Source organism: Osmerus mordax, chromosome 1, assembly GCF_038355195.1.
Source record: "Osmerus mordax isolate fOsmMor3 chromosome 1, fOsmMor3.pri, whole genome shotgun sequence".
In the NCBI taxonomy this organism is placed as follows: domain Eukaryota; kingdom Metazoa; phylum Chordata; class Actinopteri; order Osmeriformes; family Osmeridae; genus Osmerus; species Osmerus mordax.
In genome coordinates this window covers 18937036-18956003 of record NC_090050.1, presented here as the reverse complement: position 1 = coordinate 18956003, position 18968 = coordinate 18937036, and the positions used below count along the sequence as shown (strand labels likewise).

Here is an 18968-nt window from a genome sequence, read left to right as displayed (position 1 = left end):
TCAAATTCTGATTATAAGATATAAAAGTTGGCACAGTTTCAGTAATGTTTTAATGTTTCAGTTGTTGTTTTTAATGACTTTGGTACTGAACTGTAGTGAGTCTTCATTGAGAGAATAATCTAGATGTCAGAAGTGCACCTGAACCAAGCATGTCCATCAAGTACGCAATATGCAAATGGCATGCAATTCTGATAAAGGTGCTACATGTAATACCAATGTAGGTATTTAACCTCACACCATGATTTACCAATGTATGTATATCATCAGACACTGTTTCAAGTCTCCAGTCTGTTCAGAGCTCAGAGGTCCAGTCAGTGAAAGCTCTCAGACATCCTGGCTCAAGCCCGGACCTACAGTAAGGCCACCCAGAGGCCCTCAGCCAGACAACACAGCACATGACTGCATCGGGGACCATCCCAAACCTAGTCCCACATGTGACAGAGATCCTCTCATTCCCGTGCCAGGTGAACACTGATGCCTCCACAGCACTTGCCGGCGCTGGAGAGAAAGGGACGCACGGCGACATCCAGGACTATGCTCCACCACGCCTGCAGGCAGCTGGTGCTTATGAGGACACTCTGAATGAAGGGGCTAACCATCCTGTCATGGTGGGAGAACAACACATTGTTAGAAACTAGAAGAGAAAAAAACTCGGAGACACATTGGCTGGTGGTGCACATCCTGGGTCAGGGTTAGCCAGTAGGCTGTGAGACGTCAGACCCACCAGATGTGGAGGCAGCTGAGGATGGCAAAGAGGAGCCCAGAGAGGATGGACACTGGAACAGCCAGCAGGACTGTGACAATCCTGTAGATCCACACCCTAGTGACCTCAAACAGGGCGTTACTCCACATCCACACCCTGTCTCCACTGCGCACCGACACTGGCTCTGCTATCACATCCTCAAAGGTGACCTGGGCCAAGAGAGGAATGTCAGAGGTCAGTGGAGGTCACAGAGGAGGTCACCGAGGATAGGTGAACTCATCTACCATCATCATCCATTGTTCTACCAAACTGTGACTGGGCTGGCGCACACAAGAGGGCAGTACAATCACAGAATGCAGCTGGTATTTTTTCTTGATAAACACTTTCGTTTCGTTTTTTGCTCACTAAATATCTTTAAAATATTGAATGTGATCATAAAATAAAACTTAAACCATTGAATTCATGAAATAACATAGACAGTCAACAGTTTAATCAGTCGTGTCATCCTGTCCACGGTGGGCCAGGTACCTTCAGACAGTCATTGATTCCCCGGGGGTCTCTAATGTTGAGCAGAGGCTTGGTATCACTGATGTCCACTAACGCTGATGTCATGTCCTCCTCCTCCTCCTCCCTTGCAGGAGCCTTCCATAAGGGCTCCGGCTCCTCCAGCTCATCTGAATCCTCCGGTTCAGAATCCCCCAGGTCTATCTCTGTCTCCTCAGTATCATCTTCCTTCATCATGGTGTCCATATGGACATGGGGAGAGAGCAATACTTACAGATCTGCAGAGCAAAAGACTAGCTCCTGGTAATACAGCGTGACACTGCCAGACTGATACTATCCAACAGAGGGTGACCAATCAGGCCCCTGGACCCACCACTTCACTGGGTTAAATTTGGAAAGTGACTGTGGCCTGGTCGGTATTTCCAGCTTGGCGGACTTGAGAGGATCACTTCCCAGTGTCCTGAAAGAGAGAGAGAGAGAACGAGAGAGAGAGAGAGAGAGAGAGAGAGAGAGAGAGAGAGAGAGAGAGAGAGAGAGAGAGAGAGAGAGAGAGAGAGAGAGAGAGGGAGATCGAGAGAAACAGGGTGTGGGGGATATAAATACTAGTGTGGAGGACTGACTGGAAACAGTTGTACATATCTTATTAAAACCTGCAGTAGAACTGTCAGGAAATAGCTAAAGGAAACTACAGCAAATTGCAAAAGCTGACAAGGAAGAAATATGTGGTACATGTTTCACAGTAAAGTAGGTAATGATAGAGCAGAGACTCATCAACATCCTTGTGTTCTGTAAGTTGGGCACTGTGTGTGTGGTGTGGAGTCTGATATGTGGTCTGAAATGTCTGTAGAGATCTTTACATCTTCTGGCTCTCTAAGATGAAAAGAGGTTCACTACTTTGGGGGGTCTGCAGCCCCCAGTGCCCCCTTTGGCCTCCTGAGTAAAAATGAGCTATCTTTATAGAGGCTGTTTGTATGGCACACCCGAAACATGATCTGGTGCTTCTGCAAGTACTCCTCTTCTGCTGTAAACATTGACCTGGTAACAACAACTGGAAGGGTACAGCTTATTATTTCATTTTGGTGTAGCCCCAGATTACACTATGACATGCATTGCTGGCTGTGAGATATATTGTGGAGTTATGCAGATTAAACAGGTATTGTATGATTTTACATGACTCACCCTGCGTGAGAACTACAAGCACTAGATGGTGGCGAGGGTCAACCTGAGACTTGCTCCTGCTGTTCCTGTCAGTGAGTGCCACCCATGCGGATCAAGATTGGTCACAGAAACACAAGTTACTGTAAATATCTAATGGTGATGAATACAACCAAGACAACATTACCCTCAAACTTTTCTGGTAAAAAAAAACATATTTCAATTGAAACAGGAAGCCTCTGGTATGAAGGTCAGGCTAAGAGAGAATAATGTCTGTCTAAAATGTGAGGAAGTAGTTCATCAGTCAGCAGAGGCAGCAGTGTCTGGGCTACTGCTTTCTCCAAGTTATAGGTACTGTCTGTCAACCTCTGTAAGCATGAGAGAGAGAGAGAGAGAGAGAGAGAGAGAGAGAGAGAGAGAGAGAGAGAGAGAGAGAGAGAGAGAGAGAGAGAGAGAGAGAGAGAAAGGGAGGGAGGGAGGGAGGGAGGGAGGGAGGGAGGGAGGGAGGGAGGGAGGGAGGGAGGGAGGGAGGGAGGGAGGGAGGGAGGGAGGGAGGGAGGGAGGGAGGGAGGGAGGGAGGGAAGGAGGGGGAGAGAGAATTTCGCTCCTCTGGGACACGATGATGTGAAATGGAAAGTTGTCCTCAGCTACGTACCTCTCTCCCCCAGGTGTGAGCTTCATTTCGCAACAGGCTTTCAGGAAAATCCCTTATTCTCTATTAACCTTTGGATCCATTAACAGATCATCCTCACACTGGTATTATTAGTCATTATTAAGTTTTGGAGAATCATGCCATGTACAAACTTGAGTCAGGCTCTGACAAAAATGCATTCAAAGACAGGATGCACACACTGTTGATGTTTAATCTTAGTCTTGTGTAACACTGTAAATAGTGTTGTATATATAAAATCACCACTCCAAAATAGGTGTTTGTTTATTAATAGTTTATTTGTATGAAGAATTACAAGTCTACAACAGTATACAGTAGAAAGCAGATGGCGTGGTGCTCACTGGAAAGAGATAACTTTAACCAGGCAGAGAAACAGAAGGAACATGATGTATTGATGACTGAGAGTTTCCTGTGTGTGCTATAGCTGGAGACAGTGGTATGCTAATGGTCTGCACACCTCGCCAGATGGTCTGGATGGAAGAGTGTGTGTGTCTGTGTGTGTGTGTGTGTGTGTGTGTGTGTGTGTGTGTGGGGTGGGGGGGGGGGGGGGTTGTGGGAGCTAGAGGAAAGGGACTGTGTGTGTATGTGTGTCATGTGTTTGCCACTCTGGCTTTCGCACACCTGACCCTCCACATGTGGGCTCATGGTAGCTGGTGAATAGTTATGACCTGGACGACGATCAGTCACATTCATATGTCATGTCAGGGAGGCAAGGATGGAAGATGAGAGGCTAGATGAATTAAAGATGCGTTTCTCTCTCTCTCTCTCTCTCTCTCTCTCTCTCTCTCTCTTCCTCTCTCTGCCAAGAGCTTATGTGGGATATGAATGATGTCATACAGTGTTCTTTTTGTGCACCTGCTAGTCTGGCTGTATCCATGGGTACAGCACACCAGGTCAGGTACTAACTCTAATCTCATGGTCGGTGAGGGTCAGGCAATGTGGGTGTTTCATAAAAAAGACAGCCATGTGAAGTGTTGAATGGAGTCTTCTCAACATAGCCCACAGTATGACCACAGTATGGTTAGGCCTGCTTCCTTCTGCATGCAGGTATGAGAGCGGTTGTTTGTGTACGTGGTTCTCGGACTGTAACTTGCCTCACACACACTTTCAGAGATTGTCTAATGTAATCTGGGACACTCCATACGACAGGCTCATTAATCACACCCAGAGCTCCTTCCCTACAGCTTTGATTCATCGTGTCTGCTTTGACTCTTTTGATTTAGCAGATCATGTAGACAGACAGACAGACAGATACTGTCAATGAGGCAAAGTCATCAATGACATTACTTTCTTCCTGTTTTTCAAACATTTACATTTACATATATTCATTTAGCAGACGCCTTTATCCAAAGCGACTTACAAGATTTACGATTTCCAATACTAAGTGTAAAAAAATACACAACAGATTAACTTTATAGCAGTGTAAATTATGCTGATTGAGCCACAACCTGTGAATGTTCTTACTCTAATTGGAGAGACTTGTTTGATATACTTTGAATTCTGCCTGAGAAAGGGACACCCAATTGTTGTGATGGTCTAGCTCTGGTTCTATAGACATTGGAGGTCTGAGACTGGTCCTTCACTTTAATTACTGGCTCATTGTGAGGGTCGCTCATGTGTATGTATGAGATGTGTACAAGCCTGGCGGAACTGATGTGCCAGAGCAGGTTCGCTCTTTGAACTGTTCCTTTATCTACTTCACTACCTCTTGAAATCATAAATATATGATCATTTCCATTTCTTTTCAGACAAACTCCATTTCGACAGCTATTTCAAGCAGAGATGAAGACAGGAAAGGGTACTTTCAGTCATGATGAATCTATTCTGCAGGAACAGATAAGATGAGAGAAGAGATGTTACTGTGGCGACGTTACATAACGTCTAATGGTAATAAAAATGATTTAAAAGATGGCTTTCAAAACTAAATCAAATAAGAGGCCAAAACATGATATTCATTCAATTGTATGGAATAACGTTTGGATAAAATAATATTTTAAAGATGCTTACCTAAAATCCTTGTCAAACAAGAAGTGCATATTTTGTTGTGTGTATGTGTTTGTGCGTAATCAGCATATGAACCCAGTATGCAAAGAGAAAAGTCTGTGCAAATATGCAGAAAGGAAAACGTAATCCAGGCTTGAAAGTGGTGTCTCATTTGATGCCAGATCATCCTTCAGTTAATCCTAAAATGTAACATTAATCCTTATGTCTCTATGTGTGTTTCTAACATGGCTTCATCAGATTTTGCTCTGGCCTTGTGATCAATCAACTGGATTATCAAGCTCCCTCAGATTACCCAGGGGGAAGCTTCCGGAATGCTCTGTCTCTGTTTGTCCTGGATACTCCATCTCTGTAAATGTTCTCTTCAGGTGACAATCGTCATTTCAGTGTATTTGCACACCACAGCAAAGGGCTATAAAGTGGCACTATGTTATCATGCTTTTAAGACTTTACAATACTGGCCTCTCAATGTGAACTCAATAAATGTCCTGACCTGCTTTGTATCTGATTGTGTGTGTGTGTGTGTGTGTGCATATAACTGTGTGGACATGCTGCCTTTGGGAAAAATCAAAGCTGATCATAACACTGCTGAATAAACAGAGGATCTTCTTACACCCCATTTTTTCTTTCTTCAAATGTTGCTCATTACTAAAATACCCCCAAAATATATGCATCACCTTCCTACACAGTGACAATACGCCTTGTTCCAATTTCTTCAAAACAACTTACCCCATTTTACTTTCTTGGCATCTCCATGAAAACACAGGCTGATGGGCAAATCGGAGGCTTCCCCGTGTGCCCATTTATCAATTTATTTATTCATTTATGCATGTGTTTTCAGAATCATAGTTTAATTTAAAAAAATCTAGCTCAGCATGTTCTTTCTGTGTGACCACAATGTCTCTATCCCTTAAACCTAATCTGTCTGTCTGTGTGGGAAGGAGGGAGGGAAAAGCATTTCGGCCCAAAAATACAATTATCATTAACAAAGCTACTGTAACCTAATCAGAGGCAAATCTGAAAATCAGGGCTGAAGACTCGTATCTTCCTGTAAGGGACAGACTCCCAAGACAAAGGGTACTGGATTCAAGTGCGGGTTCATTTGAGCATAGTTGGACAAGCAGGGGTCATACACAGATATCAGAGCCAGAGAGGAGATCCAAAAGGGTAGTCAGGTCACATGCGTAGGTCAAATGGGGGCGGACTGGGCAACGAAGGCAAGGCTTGTTCAGGTTCCACAGGACAGGCAAGGGTCTGGATCACGGCGTCTAAGAATTATACAGGTGGAGCAGATACGAGGTCAGGGGCAAAACAAGGTCAGTATATAACAGAAAGTCTATCCGAAAATCGCCCAGAAATGTCAGTATAATGTTAAAAAGACTTAGCAAGGAGTGAGGGGAGTGGACTGATTGCTTTCATTGTTTGCAGGCGTGAAGAAGGAGTGCCCTCTTAGTACTCAGGTGATGATGATCTGAGGCAGGGGGACCCAAGTGTCACACTTCCTCTGGTTATGTCATTGTTTACAATACAGGTATTACCGCAAAGTCCTGTTATTGCGACCTTATTTCTCCGTTACACACCAATGCCTTTAAAGTAACTTTTTTAAATGGAACAGATTTGCTAACTCTGACTTTAGAGCTTTTAGCATTCTATTTTATTGTTTTTTTTATGTTCACTTTGAGCTATTATGAAAGCAGATTTTCTATGCTTATATAATCATGTGTTAATTGAGCCCTGCCAGTCTAAGGCTTTTCATGAATGTGCTGCTGAAACATTGTTCTGTACATCCAGATTCACACACTTACAGTTTTATATTCAAAAGGATAGATAATAATGCCAATAACATTATTTCTGCTTAACTCATTAAATCATTGTAAACACTTTGAATGTATAGGAGTTTATTTGCACAATAAAAGTAATAACAGCTGATTTGTACACTAGTCCAACATTAATGTACCAGCATTGTGTCTTATTAAAAATGAAGGGCAGATCAGAATATAGCAAAAAATAAAGCAAGTATACTAAAACAGATAATGTAGTCACTGGTCATACCCCTTACCTTTGAATTTAATGTCATGTTCTCCACACTCAACTGTCAACCTTGATGGAATTAATGTATTATTAAAATTCCTGAATTTTATGTAGTATGATACAAATTAAGTTGTATGTCAGATTTACCTGTCACTCTTTATGATAGAAAAAAATTATATTACATGATACAGCAGAATTAAGGCTATTCAAGTTTTCATCAGCATTAAAGTAAAACATATATATTTGCAGAAGTAGTGTTCTATTTATTTGTAAATGTAAGTAGAAAGAGACAGTGGTAGTCGTATATCAGTCCTGCTATTAGTCATGTGGCAGTAACAAACTGTTGTCTGAATGATCTAAATCAGAATGCACCTCAGTTGTGTTATAGAACAATGCAACCACAATACTAAATGACTGACACAATCAACATAAAGATTTTACTGATGTCATGTTGTGCTGTGTATGACACTTCTACACTTATTCTTAAACAACCACCAGAGCAGGGTGCCACAGTCCTGCGGTGTCTCTAACTGAACTCCTCTGGTATCTGCCCTGGTATCCTGAAGCCGGTTTGCCCAGTCTGGTCCAGGGTGGTCCGGGGACTAGGGAGGGCAAAGCTGGCACGGGTCTCCACTGTGCAGCTGGTCCTCTGCAAGAACTGCAAAAAGTTCTCATGTGCTGAGCCCTCGTGGCTGGACACAGCCAGCTGAACGGGCCTGGCGGTGTAGCAGCACCTCAGCTTCCATAGCTCCTCTCTGATCTGCCTGTTGAGCAGTCCGTAGAAGAAGGGGTTGGCAGCGAAGGAGGAGTAGGCCAGCCAGGTGACAGTGTTCTCCAGGTCAGTAGGGATTCTGGACGAGGAATTAAGTGTGAGGTGGAGGTGAAAGGCGAAGTAAGGCAGCCAGCAGAGTAGGAACTGGCCCACAATCACCACCAGGGTGAGGGCAGCCTTGCCCCCTCCGAAGGCCTTGTCCCTGGTTGCTCTGCGGGGGGCATTGCGGGTGGTGATGATTGTGGTCTGGCTGTTGATGGAGTCCGAGCGCCGTTTGGGGTGACTGGTAGTCCAAGAGGGCAGGGGTCCATGTTGGCGCGCCGCCAACCGCGCTACCTTGTACACGTTACAGTACACAGCGAAGATGACCGCGGCGGGCAGACAGAAGCAGGCCACACAGAAGAGGATGGAGAAGACCTGCCGGTGGCCGCTGTGGCTCCAGTGCAGAGAGCAGTGGGTGGCGCTGATGGTGCTCAGGCTGCCATAGTTCGGCCATCCAAACATGGTCGCCAGCCCCAGCAGAGCAGACGCCACCCAAACCAGGACCATGACAGCAGCCGCCAGCTTCAAGGTCATTTTCACCTCATAGCGCATGGGGTGGACGATGTAGTAGTAGCGCTCCACGCTGATGGCCGTGATGGTGAAGATGGAGGCAGCAATGAGGAAGACGTTAAGGAAGACATATACCTGGCACTCCAGTACGGTGAACACCACTCCTGCAAAGTAGGGTGAGCTGGACACGATTCCCAGGGGCATGAGAAGCACAGCACACAGCAGGTCCACTGCACACAGGTGGCAGACAAAGGCAAACTTCCTGAGGTGAGGGGCTTTGATGATCACCACAAGCACTGCAGTGTTGGCAAGCAGGGCGAGCACATTGAGGGTCACCATGAAGAAGATCCCTGACAGGTCCTTAAAGCGGGTTTGGGCGTTAGGGAGGGTACCCAGTTGCCTGCTGGGAGCAGAGGGTAGGGGCTTCCACAGGCTGAGAGAGTCATTGGCTGCTGTGTCGTTGAGATCTGGGGTCAGGGGTGAACCAGCCTCCTCCATCCTTCACAATGAAAGTTTCAGAGTAAACATCCGTTTCCCACACGCCTCCATTCTCCACTGACGAGATAGAAGAATCTGTCTGATCACAAGTCAAATTACTTGTCTACTTGTCCCTGTCGAAAAACAAGAAACACATTCACATTTAGGGAGCTCAATACAAGTTGCCAGTTAAATGCATGATCTACGGCATATAAGAATCACTTCTCAAAATGTAAGGTCTATCTTCTTAAGTCTCATATCTACCTGATAACTGCCATTTCTTTAAAGGTGTGGACAAGGCAACAGCATTTCTGATGACACTGCTGCTCTCTCTCTCTCTTTCAGTGTTCTCTAGTCAGAGGACAGGGGCCTGATCAATAGGAATAATTCATGGAGGACACCCTGTCTCTTTCCTCCATCCTTCTCTAACCTTTTGAAATGAAAGATAATGAGCGTTCTTGTTTTAGCCCAGCTGCAGGGAACTGGCTGCATTGATTAGTATGTGCTCAGTGTCACCCTGCATGCCACCATCAAAGACACTGCCTCTTAGCAGGAGGAGGTTGTCACGCCAGTCAAAAACATTGAAACTGATAGCTGTTTGATATCATGGACCTTCCAACTTTCACTCTTGCTGAAAAGGATGTGCGTGAGGTGTATGTGTGTTTACATCAACCCACTTGCATCATTCAGTTATATCCTAATCTGTTATTTGACTTCCAAGCATCTTTATCTCCACAGACAGTACGTGCCTTTGCGTGTCAGGAGGATAAGAGTCAGAGAAAGCTTCTCGTTCTCGTTCCCATTCTCACATCCATACTCAGAACACACCATGTACTGTAACCATCAAGGTTGTGTCCTAAATGCATGTGTTTGTAACCAGTGATCTGGTGATGCTCTACACCCCATAATCTTCTCTGATGGACAGAGATCGGCATGCCATGTTCAAAAAAAGATTCATCCCCAGGATGTACTAATGCATGAACAGCCGTGTTATGCAAGATGTCATTATTTCTCTCCTGTTTCATCAACATCATGTTGTGTCCTAGGCCCCAGCTGGCTTGTGCCCTTTTTAGCCTTGCAAAAAGTAATAGTTTGATCTGGATGCAGTACGTTAACAGTGGCATTGCTTGATATAATAGCTGATGCCAAATTCTGTATTTAGCCAACCTTTTTGAAATGTTAAGGGAACAGAAATATTATTGACCTTATGTAAACACTTTTTAGGTCAGTTGGTGTCAATAGAAAACAACTTAAATATTGGTAGGGCTGAGAGAATGTTATGAATGCCTGTTTTTAAATGATCCACAATGATTCACAAAGCGAAAACATCTGCAACCAATAATCAGACGCATCTTTTTCATGCAGTTCATGGCAATTAAGGTTCACCCAAACAGACCTTCTCAGGGAGGTTTTTATACACCTACTATTCACACTCCCCCTAAGCACTAAGAGCATCAGAAAAACAATAATGGTCTGATCATATCAAATGAGTGTCCTGTAGCATACTGCAGTATACTGTATATCCAAAGCTTTAAACCAAAACAGATTTTTTGTGTACACCAAACTGCCGATTATTTTGTGTCTGTTGCTTGGCCCACCTTTTATAGGCTCAAGCTTTTCAGGACAAATAAATACAAGTGTAGAATCAATTCTTTAAAAAAGGGAAACTTTGCAACATGTCTTGGATGTAAATCAAACTTTTCAATAGCTCACACAGGAAACCCCCGCAACACAATCAATACGGCAGTTAACTCACCTGTCGCATGAGCTGTAAATCGATGTTTGAAAAGCCTCTGGTTTGTTCTCCACTCTTTTCACCCTGAGATATTAAAGGTGGAATGCTTCCAAACAGCAGGGCAAAGGAGTTTCTGTTTCCTGAGTAAACCTATTAGGCATCAAGGTCAGTATTGAGTCACTGGTGTTTCAGCCAACCAGCTGTGTAACAATAGGTGTACCCTGCCAGTCAGTCTCTGAAGGTCTCAACAATCACTTGATACTGAGCCCAGTGATTGTACCCTGCTACCTTGTCCAACCATTGTTTTAGAGAGAAGAGCAATTGATAATAGGATGGATGGTCCGACTTAGAAAAAGTCCTGAGTTGAGCTGGTAAACAGTTAATGGGTGTCAGAGCAGCGCCTATGATGTGTAATGGGACCACAGAGACAGCACAGCTGCCACAGTGAGGGGGAGGAGCTAGACTCTGGTCATCGTAGGAAGCATATCATTCAAGAGACAGTCATTTGTGAGGATGCTCTGTGAAACCACACCCACCCTCTTCAGCCCGCCTACCCTTACTCTCATCTCTTAGTATATGGCAGTGACTGTCACACATTGTACACTATGCCTCTGCCTACACACACAGTTCTCTGTTCTGTCCTTGCAGACCTCCTCTGGGTCCTTACTAAACATACACAGATGTACATAGACTTCCACACCCTGTATTAATAATGTGTGATTTTGTCTATTAATCAAAACATTTTCTAAGAATCTAAACATCAAAAGATTATTTTTTTTAAACCTAAGAAATCAGAATTTAAGGCCCAGTTTCCCAGACATGGATTAAGCCTTGTCCTCGACTAAAAACGTTTTCGATGGAGATCTTCATTTATTATTTGTCTTTCTTTAGGACTAGGCTTAATCCATGTCTGGGAAACTGGGCCTTAATCATATATACATATATGGTTCTCAATACAATGTGACTTTGTACTAGCAGGACATTTTTTAACAAGACAACATACCTGGAAGACTTGGATGTATCCCACACCTACGTAAGTGTTGGTTATAAAGAGCACACTGCCATCTGCTGGAACATAACATAGTTACTATCTACAGTACTTTGCACAGTACATTACTACAAAGGGCAGTACAGCATACCTACCATAACAGTCATAATAGCATTCAACAAATGAAGTGAATCTGTGCTAGTTTTAATGTACATAACAATCATCATCAGAACAAATAACAATTTTGGACCTGCAGTGTTACATTGTAAAACATTGTGAAGGCTAGTTGTTAACTCTAAAATGAGTCATGTGACAATAGGTGCAAATTAATACCTGACACCAAATGGTCCCCTGAAACTAAGAACAGTACACATTTATACATTAATACTGTAAGACACATACAGTACATGTACAGGTATCACCTGGGCATGTTACATTATAACAGGATCACATCAGAGGCGTTGTTAGACATAAAACTCTACTGGGACACAGGCCCCTGTTCATATCCCTTTTTTTTCTTTCAAACTTGCTGCGCACAATGCACTATAGGCTATATAAACTCTGCTTGCTTAACCCACTATACAGCAGTTCAGGGACGCTGTTTGACATCAGCTTTGGCAGGGACATCAATAGTTAATGCGAGCGTGCACATTTCTTTCGCATTCATTTGGGCGCAAATACTGTTTTTGTTTTGTTTTTATGTTTTAGTCAAAATATGATGATCAGTAGGCCTATCATTTAGAAACTTTCTCTAGTTCTCAATTCTGACTTGTGTGCCGAGTCCGACACCTGGACTTCTGTGTGCGTGCTGCAGTGGCTATTTGGCAAGCTCAGATCGCCCTGACATGGAATTCTGTGGGCATCGGTTTGTGTTTTTGGTTAAACTGCTTTGATTTTACAAGCATTGATTTGGATACTGCGTCTATTTTTTCAGAGATTATCAATCTAAATTAATGCACTGACTAATAAAGTAAATTGTTAAAACTCAAACTTTAGATTATACTGGGGCACAGCAGATTTATACTTAGGCACGTGCCCCAGTAAAAAGGGTCTAACGACGCCCCTGGATCACATGTTGGTTTAACGGAAACCCAATCTCTTCTTAAACAGCTTGTCTTCATTGTTCAGTTTGGTTCTAATGGCAGTTCGTATCACACTGTAGTCCACTCCAAACTTGATTCTAACATGCTCTGGAAGAGAAGACAATGACACATATTAGCGTTACCAAAGTAATTTGGAGATTATTGCAGCTGTACAGTAAACATTCTGCAGATACAGATAGTTTTTATGTATGCTAAACAGCAGCCAGTACCCATGATGCCCCTTAAGATGTCTGGTGGGAGGGGAGGCTTATGAGAGTCTTCTCTAGCAATGTTGGTCCGCCTGCCCTGCAAAGTGTGGGTGGCCAGGGTGTCTCTGTCAAACAGCACCATCAGCAGAGCTGAAATGTACTTCCTAAAGTCAGTGATCTCCGCAACACGCTCATACAGGTTTCTTTGAATTCTCAGGCCTCCAGAGAGATGCAGGAGGTTTTCATCATCCTAAAGAATAATGCAGTGATTCATTTTATTGCACAAAGCTACATTCACAAAACCAACACAATGACAATGTTAATCCTCAAGGATTTTGCTCTACACTCTCTTCAGATTAAATCTAAAATCATTCTTCCATACAAAAGACATGCATGTATTACTACCCTGGAGAGGATGTGTATTTTGGGCCTGAGAATAAGATTGGGAAGTATTATTGAGTGACATCACCTCTGCCACTGGTTCAGACTGGCCAATGACACAGGGGAAGTATTCCCCTTCACTGCTCTGGGAAGTCCCATCAGTCCCCTGTCTGGCTTGGTCTAAGACAGATCGTAGGTCATGTGCTGTGTGTCTCATTTGGCTCATCAGGTCATTCATCTCTGAAAAGGTATTACTGACAGTTACATTACAATAATCTTGTGGTCTTGATTAACTTCTTTTAAATTTGTCGTTAATAGATCCATTAGAGTATGTGAATGTGTGACGTTGACATGGTCTCCTGGTTGGGATATGTACCCCCCCAAATAATGTTATCAAAATTAGTCATGAGTACCAACCTTTAAGCTGTCTCAATTCTCTCTCTGCCATGATCCTACACCTGCGTTCATATTTGAGTTCTGCCTGAAGCTGGTCAATTTTCATTAAAAGGCTTATGGTATCAGTTCTCATTCCCTGGCTTGGCTCATGGTCCTCAAAACCAATTGGTTCATTCTGAAGGAGGCAAAAAGTCAAAACATCCACGTAAGCAAGAAAACATAATAACTTAGGTTACTTGGTTATCATGGCCTACACCATGTTTGAAAATGTGATCCCATCTCCCATAGGATGGATAACTCACCTCAAAGGCTGGATAAATGGTATCATTTGATATTCTGTATTTCTCTTCTGCATTTTCACCAGAATCCTCTTCTACTTCTGTGCTTATCCTCGTCACTTTGAGGTTTGGCTGAGTGCCAATTACTGATTCTGATGCCTCTCTCTTTGGAGGCATGCTGGTGTGAGTAGAAATGTCTCCACTAGCTGCAATGCACACAACGAACAGTAAACACACCTATTTGGCCCTACAGTATTCAATTAGGAAACTTTAAGAACTCATTGAATTAATCACTCAGATATTGGTACATTAAAATAAAGCTTTGAAACTGCTTACTTTTTAGAATATACAGGATTGTTTTGTGAAACAAAATACCAACAGGGGTCCTTTTTGTTGTCCTTTTTGAAAACCATTTGGGGATTTTCTCATGTGATTCAATTGAGAAAATGAACGCCAGCATCTGTGGCAGATTTGCAATTCTAATCTACAGAATTAGAATTAATCTACAAACTATCCCCATGACTCCACATAATGGGAATAATTGTCATTTTTTGCGAAGGTTATTTTAGGAACAATCTTTTTTGCCTATGCATATTGATACTGCGAACCCCAGAATAGTTTTTCGGGTACAGAAGGTAGCATCACAGACGACCATTTGCTGAAACACTGAGATGTATAGTATCTAATACAATTGTATTCGTCAGTAAACCTACCTGTGGTTCCAATTTCGTTTTCCAGTGTTAATGCTAAAAGGGAGCCTCCAATGAACCAAATCTTCTGCAGTAAATGGAAATACTACCAAGTAAAGAGGAAGTACGGTAGCCTAGTAGTACTGCAATACTGCAGTGTATTATACGGTCCCATGTACGATTTGGATTGTGAGTGCTATTGTTTGTCAATATGTATCCCCTAATTGCAGACGGTTTGCGGACTTCAAATCAGGGAATTTGTGCTTATGAAAATCTCAAGCAAAGACGTCGTTCTTTGCTCGTTATTTATTAGTTAGTTAGTTGGACCGCAACTAGAAGGGAACGGAGTTGTATGGGCCGGGAAAGAATTTACCCATGTACACGTTTCCTGCTCAACGTAGTTTTATCTAATCCAGCCAATCACATATGTTTGTTGGTCCTACTACCTCAATAGTCCAATACCTTTTCTAAAGGGGCGGGCCATATAGCAATTTGGAGTGGGCGTGACAAAGTGATAAAACGCCATCAACCAATCAAAACATTCTCTGCGGTTCCATGTGTTTATGTTCATAGTTTGGTTGAGAATGAGGAAACCCATGTGGATCATGGATGTGGATGCGTGACTTGAACCTGTACATTCTTTTGCGATATAAGTTGTTTAGACAGTTTTTTTTTGTTTTTGTTTCGTGATGTCGTCCTTCTTCATTAAGAAAAAAGGAAACGCAACATTTTCCAAAAAAGATGATAATTCAGCAGGCGCAAAACGAAAGGTATGAAACGTAAAGCTAGCTTCTTAAGCTATCATTAGCCGGCTGCTTAGCTTGGTCTAAGGCAAGAAGTAGCTGCTCCCATTGATAGGTAGTTGAAATAACTCCTGAAATGTCAGTTAAAATGAAACGGTTTTGATCAATTTGTTTAGGTAGTACAGAAGGATGTGGGAAACAAGAGTCGAGCGAAAAAGTTGAATTCGAAGACTAACGAAGAAATCTCCAGTGACTCCGAGACAGAGAGGTAACGGCCTTGCTACACAGAATAGGACAATATAAAATAACTTAATTGGAATGTGCTGGCATCCAAGCTTAATTTATCAACCCAATTAACACATTGTTTTAGTCACACAGTTCAAAGGAAAAGAAAATCCCACGAAGAAGAGGAGTTTGAAGAGACACCACAGGAGAAGAAGCTACGTTTAGCCAAAATTTACCTTGACCAACTAAGGGACGAGGGTAAGAGCGTATCAATGTGTTATACTTCAGAAAGACAACCAACTCACCAGTTACTGAGATTTGGATTTTATACATTAGCTTCTCCTTTTGTCCACTAGAAGAAGCCAAGGCAGAGGAGGAGCTGTTTGAGACGGACCTGGTAGCTGGAAGACTCCAAGATGAAGTGGTATGAGGCAGCATGTTAAAATTGTGGAAAAGGTGTAGTCCTTTCTAAACATGATAACAAAAAGATATTCAAAATCACCTCACTGTTTTGTTCTTCAGCTTGAACAGAAAGGAAAGCTCCAGCGAATGGTTGCGAAAGATGTAAGTGTCTTAGATGGTCATGAGCCAAATCATGTTCTAAATGAGTTGTTTGGGGTATTTATCTGGATCTGGTCTTTGATCCACTTGGGAGGTGTCATTGTTTAACTTTTTGTTATTGTGATGGTCTCCAGCTCCTTCCACCAGTCGCCTCTGAAATCCGTTTGTTAAGAGGACACAAGCTGCCCGTCACCTGCCTGGTCATCTCCCCTGACGATAAGAACATCTTCTCTTCTGGCAAAGACTGCTCCATCATCAAATGTATGCCTTTGATTCTTAAGTTAGGCTTGCACATTTAGTTAACTGACCTGGACGTTGACTGCTACACTGACCACTGTCAAAGACTATCATGTTCACAAATCTGTACCTACAGGGGATGTTGAGAGTGGTAAAAAGCTTCACACTATAGCTGGCGGCAGAAAAGGAACCGAGGACCGTCATGTGGGACACACAGCCCATGTTCTATGTATGGCCATATCATCAGATGGAAAATACTTGGTGAGTACAGTGCCCATGCACACTTGTGTTCAGTGCTGAAGGTGGTTGCCTTTTATACCAGCTCATCTGCTATGAAGCCAAATAATGCTGTTGACAGAATAAGAATGGAACACTGCATCCCTCCTTAGGCCACTGGAGATATGAATAAACTGATCATGATTTGGGAGGCAGCGACTTGTAAACACTTATACAAGTTCACAGGACATCGGGGTCCTGTATCGGTAAGATGTCTTCACCTTCAAGCAGAAAGTGTCTGCTTTGACCCTGTTGATTTTCTATCCCCATTGTTCATGAGTCATATCATGCCATGGTTTGGATGGATGTTTTTCTTCGAGGGGTCATACTAAGCAACTGTCCTGTTCAGGGTCTGTCCTTTCGGAGAGGAACCCATGAACTTTACAGCGCCTCTCACGATCGTTCGGTCAAGGTGTGGAACGTGGACGAGAACGCCTATGTGGAAACACTGTAAGTCTGGATGAACCATGACACGTTCCTTTAAAGGTCCCATGACACGTTCCTTTAACCACATTCTCAGTTTGTGTGTGTGCCACTCCAAGTGTTTGTGTGTTAGTGACTGTGTTTCTATCCCCCAGGTTTGGGCACCAGGATGTGATCACGGGCCTGGATGGAGGGAGTAGAGAGCGATGTGTCACCTCTGGGGGGAGGGACCGCACAGTGAGGGTCTGGAAGATAGCTGAAGAATCCCAGCTTGTGTTCCATGGCCATGAGTGAGTCGCCCTCCCCCCCCCTCGTCACCCCCTTGACGTGCAAGGTGTCTGTGCTCACTAGTAGGCCTGACCTTAATCTGTTTCCTTGTTTTGTACTGTCCAGGGGTTCCATTGACTGCATCCAGCTCATTAACGAGGAGCACATGATAACGGGGGCTGATGATGGGTAAGGGAGCACAACTTTAAAAGTCCTCTTAAATAAAACAAGAGATCCTATTACAGAGCGCAGGCATTGACCCCCCCCTGGTTCCAAATTACTTCTTTCTCAGCTCCGTCTCCCTCTGGAGTGTCAACAAGAAGAAGCCCCTGAGCACGGTGAAGCAGGCTCACGGTTGCCATGGTGATGCGGGGCTGGAGCAGCCTTATTGGGTGGCGTCCGTGGCGGCACTGCAGAATTCTGATACCGTTGCTTCAGGTGCCTCCAGCTGTGAGAGTCCTTCACCAGGCCAACAGACCCGACACACACAGCACCCTTCAATCATGCTGTCTAGACACACACTCAGACCACCACAAGGGCATTTCCCTTTCCTCGTTTGAATTCCACTTTGAGTAGAAATGAAGCAATCCAAGTTAGTAGCAGACTCCCAGATACATGCTTGTCCTTTTACTTTTGACTCAAAGTTGTCTTTTATGGGGGCGTTTTCTCCTCAGGTTCTCACAACTCAGAGGTTCAGCTGTGGAAGTGTAGCCAGGGCTACAGAGGTCTGCAGCGTCTCTTCACTGTGCCTGTGGTAAGACTTGTGCTGATCTTCAGTACACGCACAGGTGTGGCAGCAATGATGGCTTTGGCTCCTGCTGATGGTTATCTTCTCTCTCTGTCTCTAACAGACGGGGTTTGTCAACAGTTTAAAATTCTCCAGCACAGGCCAATTCCTGGTTGCAGGAGTTGGACAGGAGCACAGGTACTCTCAACTGCTACACCACCTTCATTGTAGAATCATCTTCTGAAATACTGTTTTGATTTGTTTTTGGCGTGAAGTTGTTGCTTAGTATGTAGTTTCAATAGTGTCTCACTAGAGGGCACTGTGGTTTCACTCATACCTCCCCCAGTAATGTACTGTGTAAATACATTATTTCTACACTCTAATCTCATCCTGACAAACATGAATGTCATATCTGGTAGTTAATGTTTAATACATTATTTAATTTCAGGCTTGGCCGCTGGTGGAGAATGAAAGAAGCAAAGAATGGACTCTACATCATTCCTCTGAAAAGACAAAACCCTGAGCAAGAAGTTGAGGGAGTTGAGGGAGAATAGTATATTATTTGATCATTTAAGTAGTCATCTGTGTATGCAATTTTGTTTTGTAAATAAAATTATTTACACAATTTAATGAGTATCAGACTTATGTTTAATTCAGAAAAATCCACTGTCTTTATAAGGATGTCAATGTGATGCATGATTTTATCACTTGTACAGACCTGTGTTCTTTTGACTAGGCTGCTTGCCCTATGGGTTGTGGCATGGGAATCCCTTGAGATGTCACAATTGAAAAGGAAATCCTTTTAACAGCTTACTCCATCTATACCGACATCGCACCGGATGGAGAAAATAAAGTACTTTCTGGCAGGTACCGGGGGGTGAAAAGT

General features: G+C 43.4%; 3 protein-coding genes across 5 annotated transcripts; 1 reads left to right on the top strand and 2 right to left on the bottom strand.

The window, feature by feature from the left end:
* Positions 1-31: 31 nt before the first annotated feature.
* cav4a (caveolin 4a) lies at positions 32-1667 on the bottom strand. The gene is made up of 3 exons (XM_067235125.1): positions 1232-1667; positions 725-912; positions 32-600 (listed from the first exon to the last, which is right to left on the bottom strand). Exons 1-3 carry the CDS (start codon positions 1451-1453, stop codon positions 450-452), a joined length of 561 nt encoding a protein of 186 aa, XP_067091226.1. The 5' UTR covers positions 1454-1667; the 3' UTR covers positions 32-449.
* A 5264-nt stretch (positions 1668-6931) lies between these two features.
* On the bottom strand, positions 6932-14729 carry LOC136951373 (probable G-protein coupled receptor). 2 transcript variants are annotated; one of them, XM_067245728.1, is made up of 9 exons: positions 14648-14729; positions 13959-14140; positions 13678-13831; positions 13349-13500; positions 12901-13129; positions 11604-12778; positions 10622-10750; positions 9130-9216; positions 6932-8999 (listed from the first exon to the last, which is right to left on the bottom strand). In XM_067245728.1, exon 9 carries the CDS (start codon positions 8884-8886, stop codon positions 7591-7593), a length of 1296 nt encoding a protein of 431 aa, XP_067101829.1. In that variant the 5' UTR covers positions 8887-8999; positions 9130-9216; positions 10622-10750; positions 11604-12778; positions 12901-13129; positions 13349-13500; positions 13678-13831; positions 13959-14140; positions 14648-14729; the 3' UTR covers positions 6932-7590. The 2 variants fall into 2 exon arrangements, with proteins under 2 accessions (XP_067101829.1, XP_067101838.1); XM_067245737.1 differs by lacking the exon at positions 9130-9216.
* A 493-nt stretch (positions 14730-15222) lies between these two features.
* rrp9 (ribosomal RNA processing 9, U3 small nucleolar RNA binding protein) lies at positions 15223-18712 on the top strand. Of its 2 annotated transcripts, none has more exons than XM_067239117.1 (15): positions 15223-15393; positions 15543-15634; positions 15737-15849; positions 15948-16015; positions 16114-16155; positions 16287-16413; positions 16526-16650; positions 16779-16871; positions 17015-17115; positions 17244-17378; positions 17482-17544; positions 17648-17793; positions 18030-18109; positions 18207-18280; positions 18531-18712. In XM_067239117.1, exons 1-15 carry the CDS (start codon positions 15313-15315, stop codon positions 18634-18636), a joined length of 1446 nt encoding a protein of 481 aa, XP_067095218.1. In that variant the 5' UTR covers positions 15223-15312; the 3' UTR covers positions 18637-18712. The 2 variants fall into 2 exon arrangements, with proteins under 2 accessions (XP_067095218.1, XP_067095210.1); XM_067239109.1 differs by having other exon boundaries at positions 17648-17805.
* Positions 18713-18968: the final 256 nt, after the last annotated feature.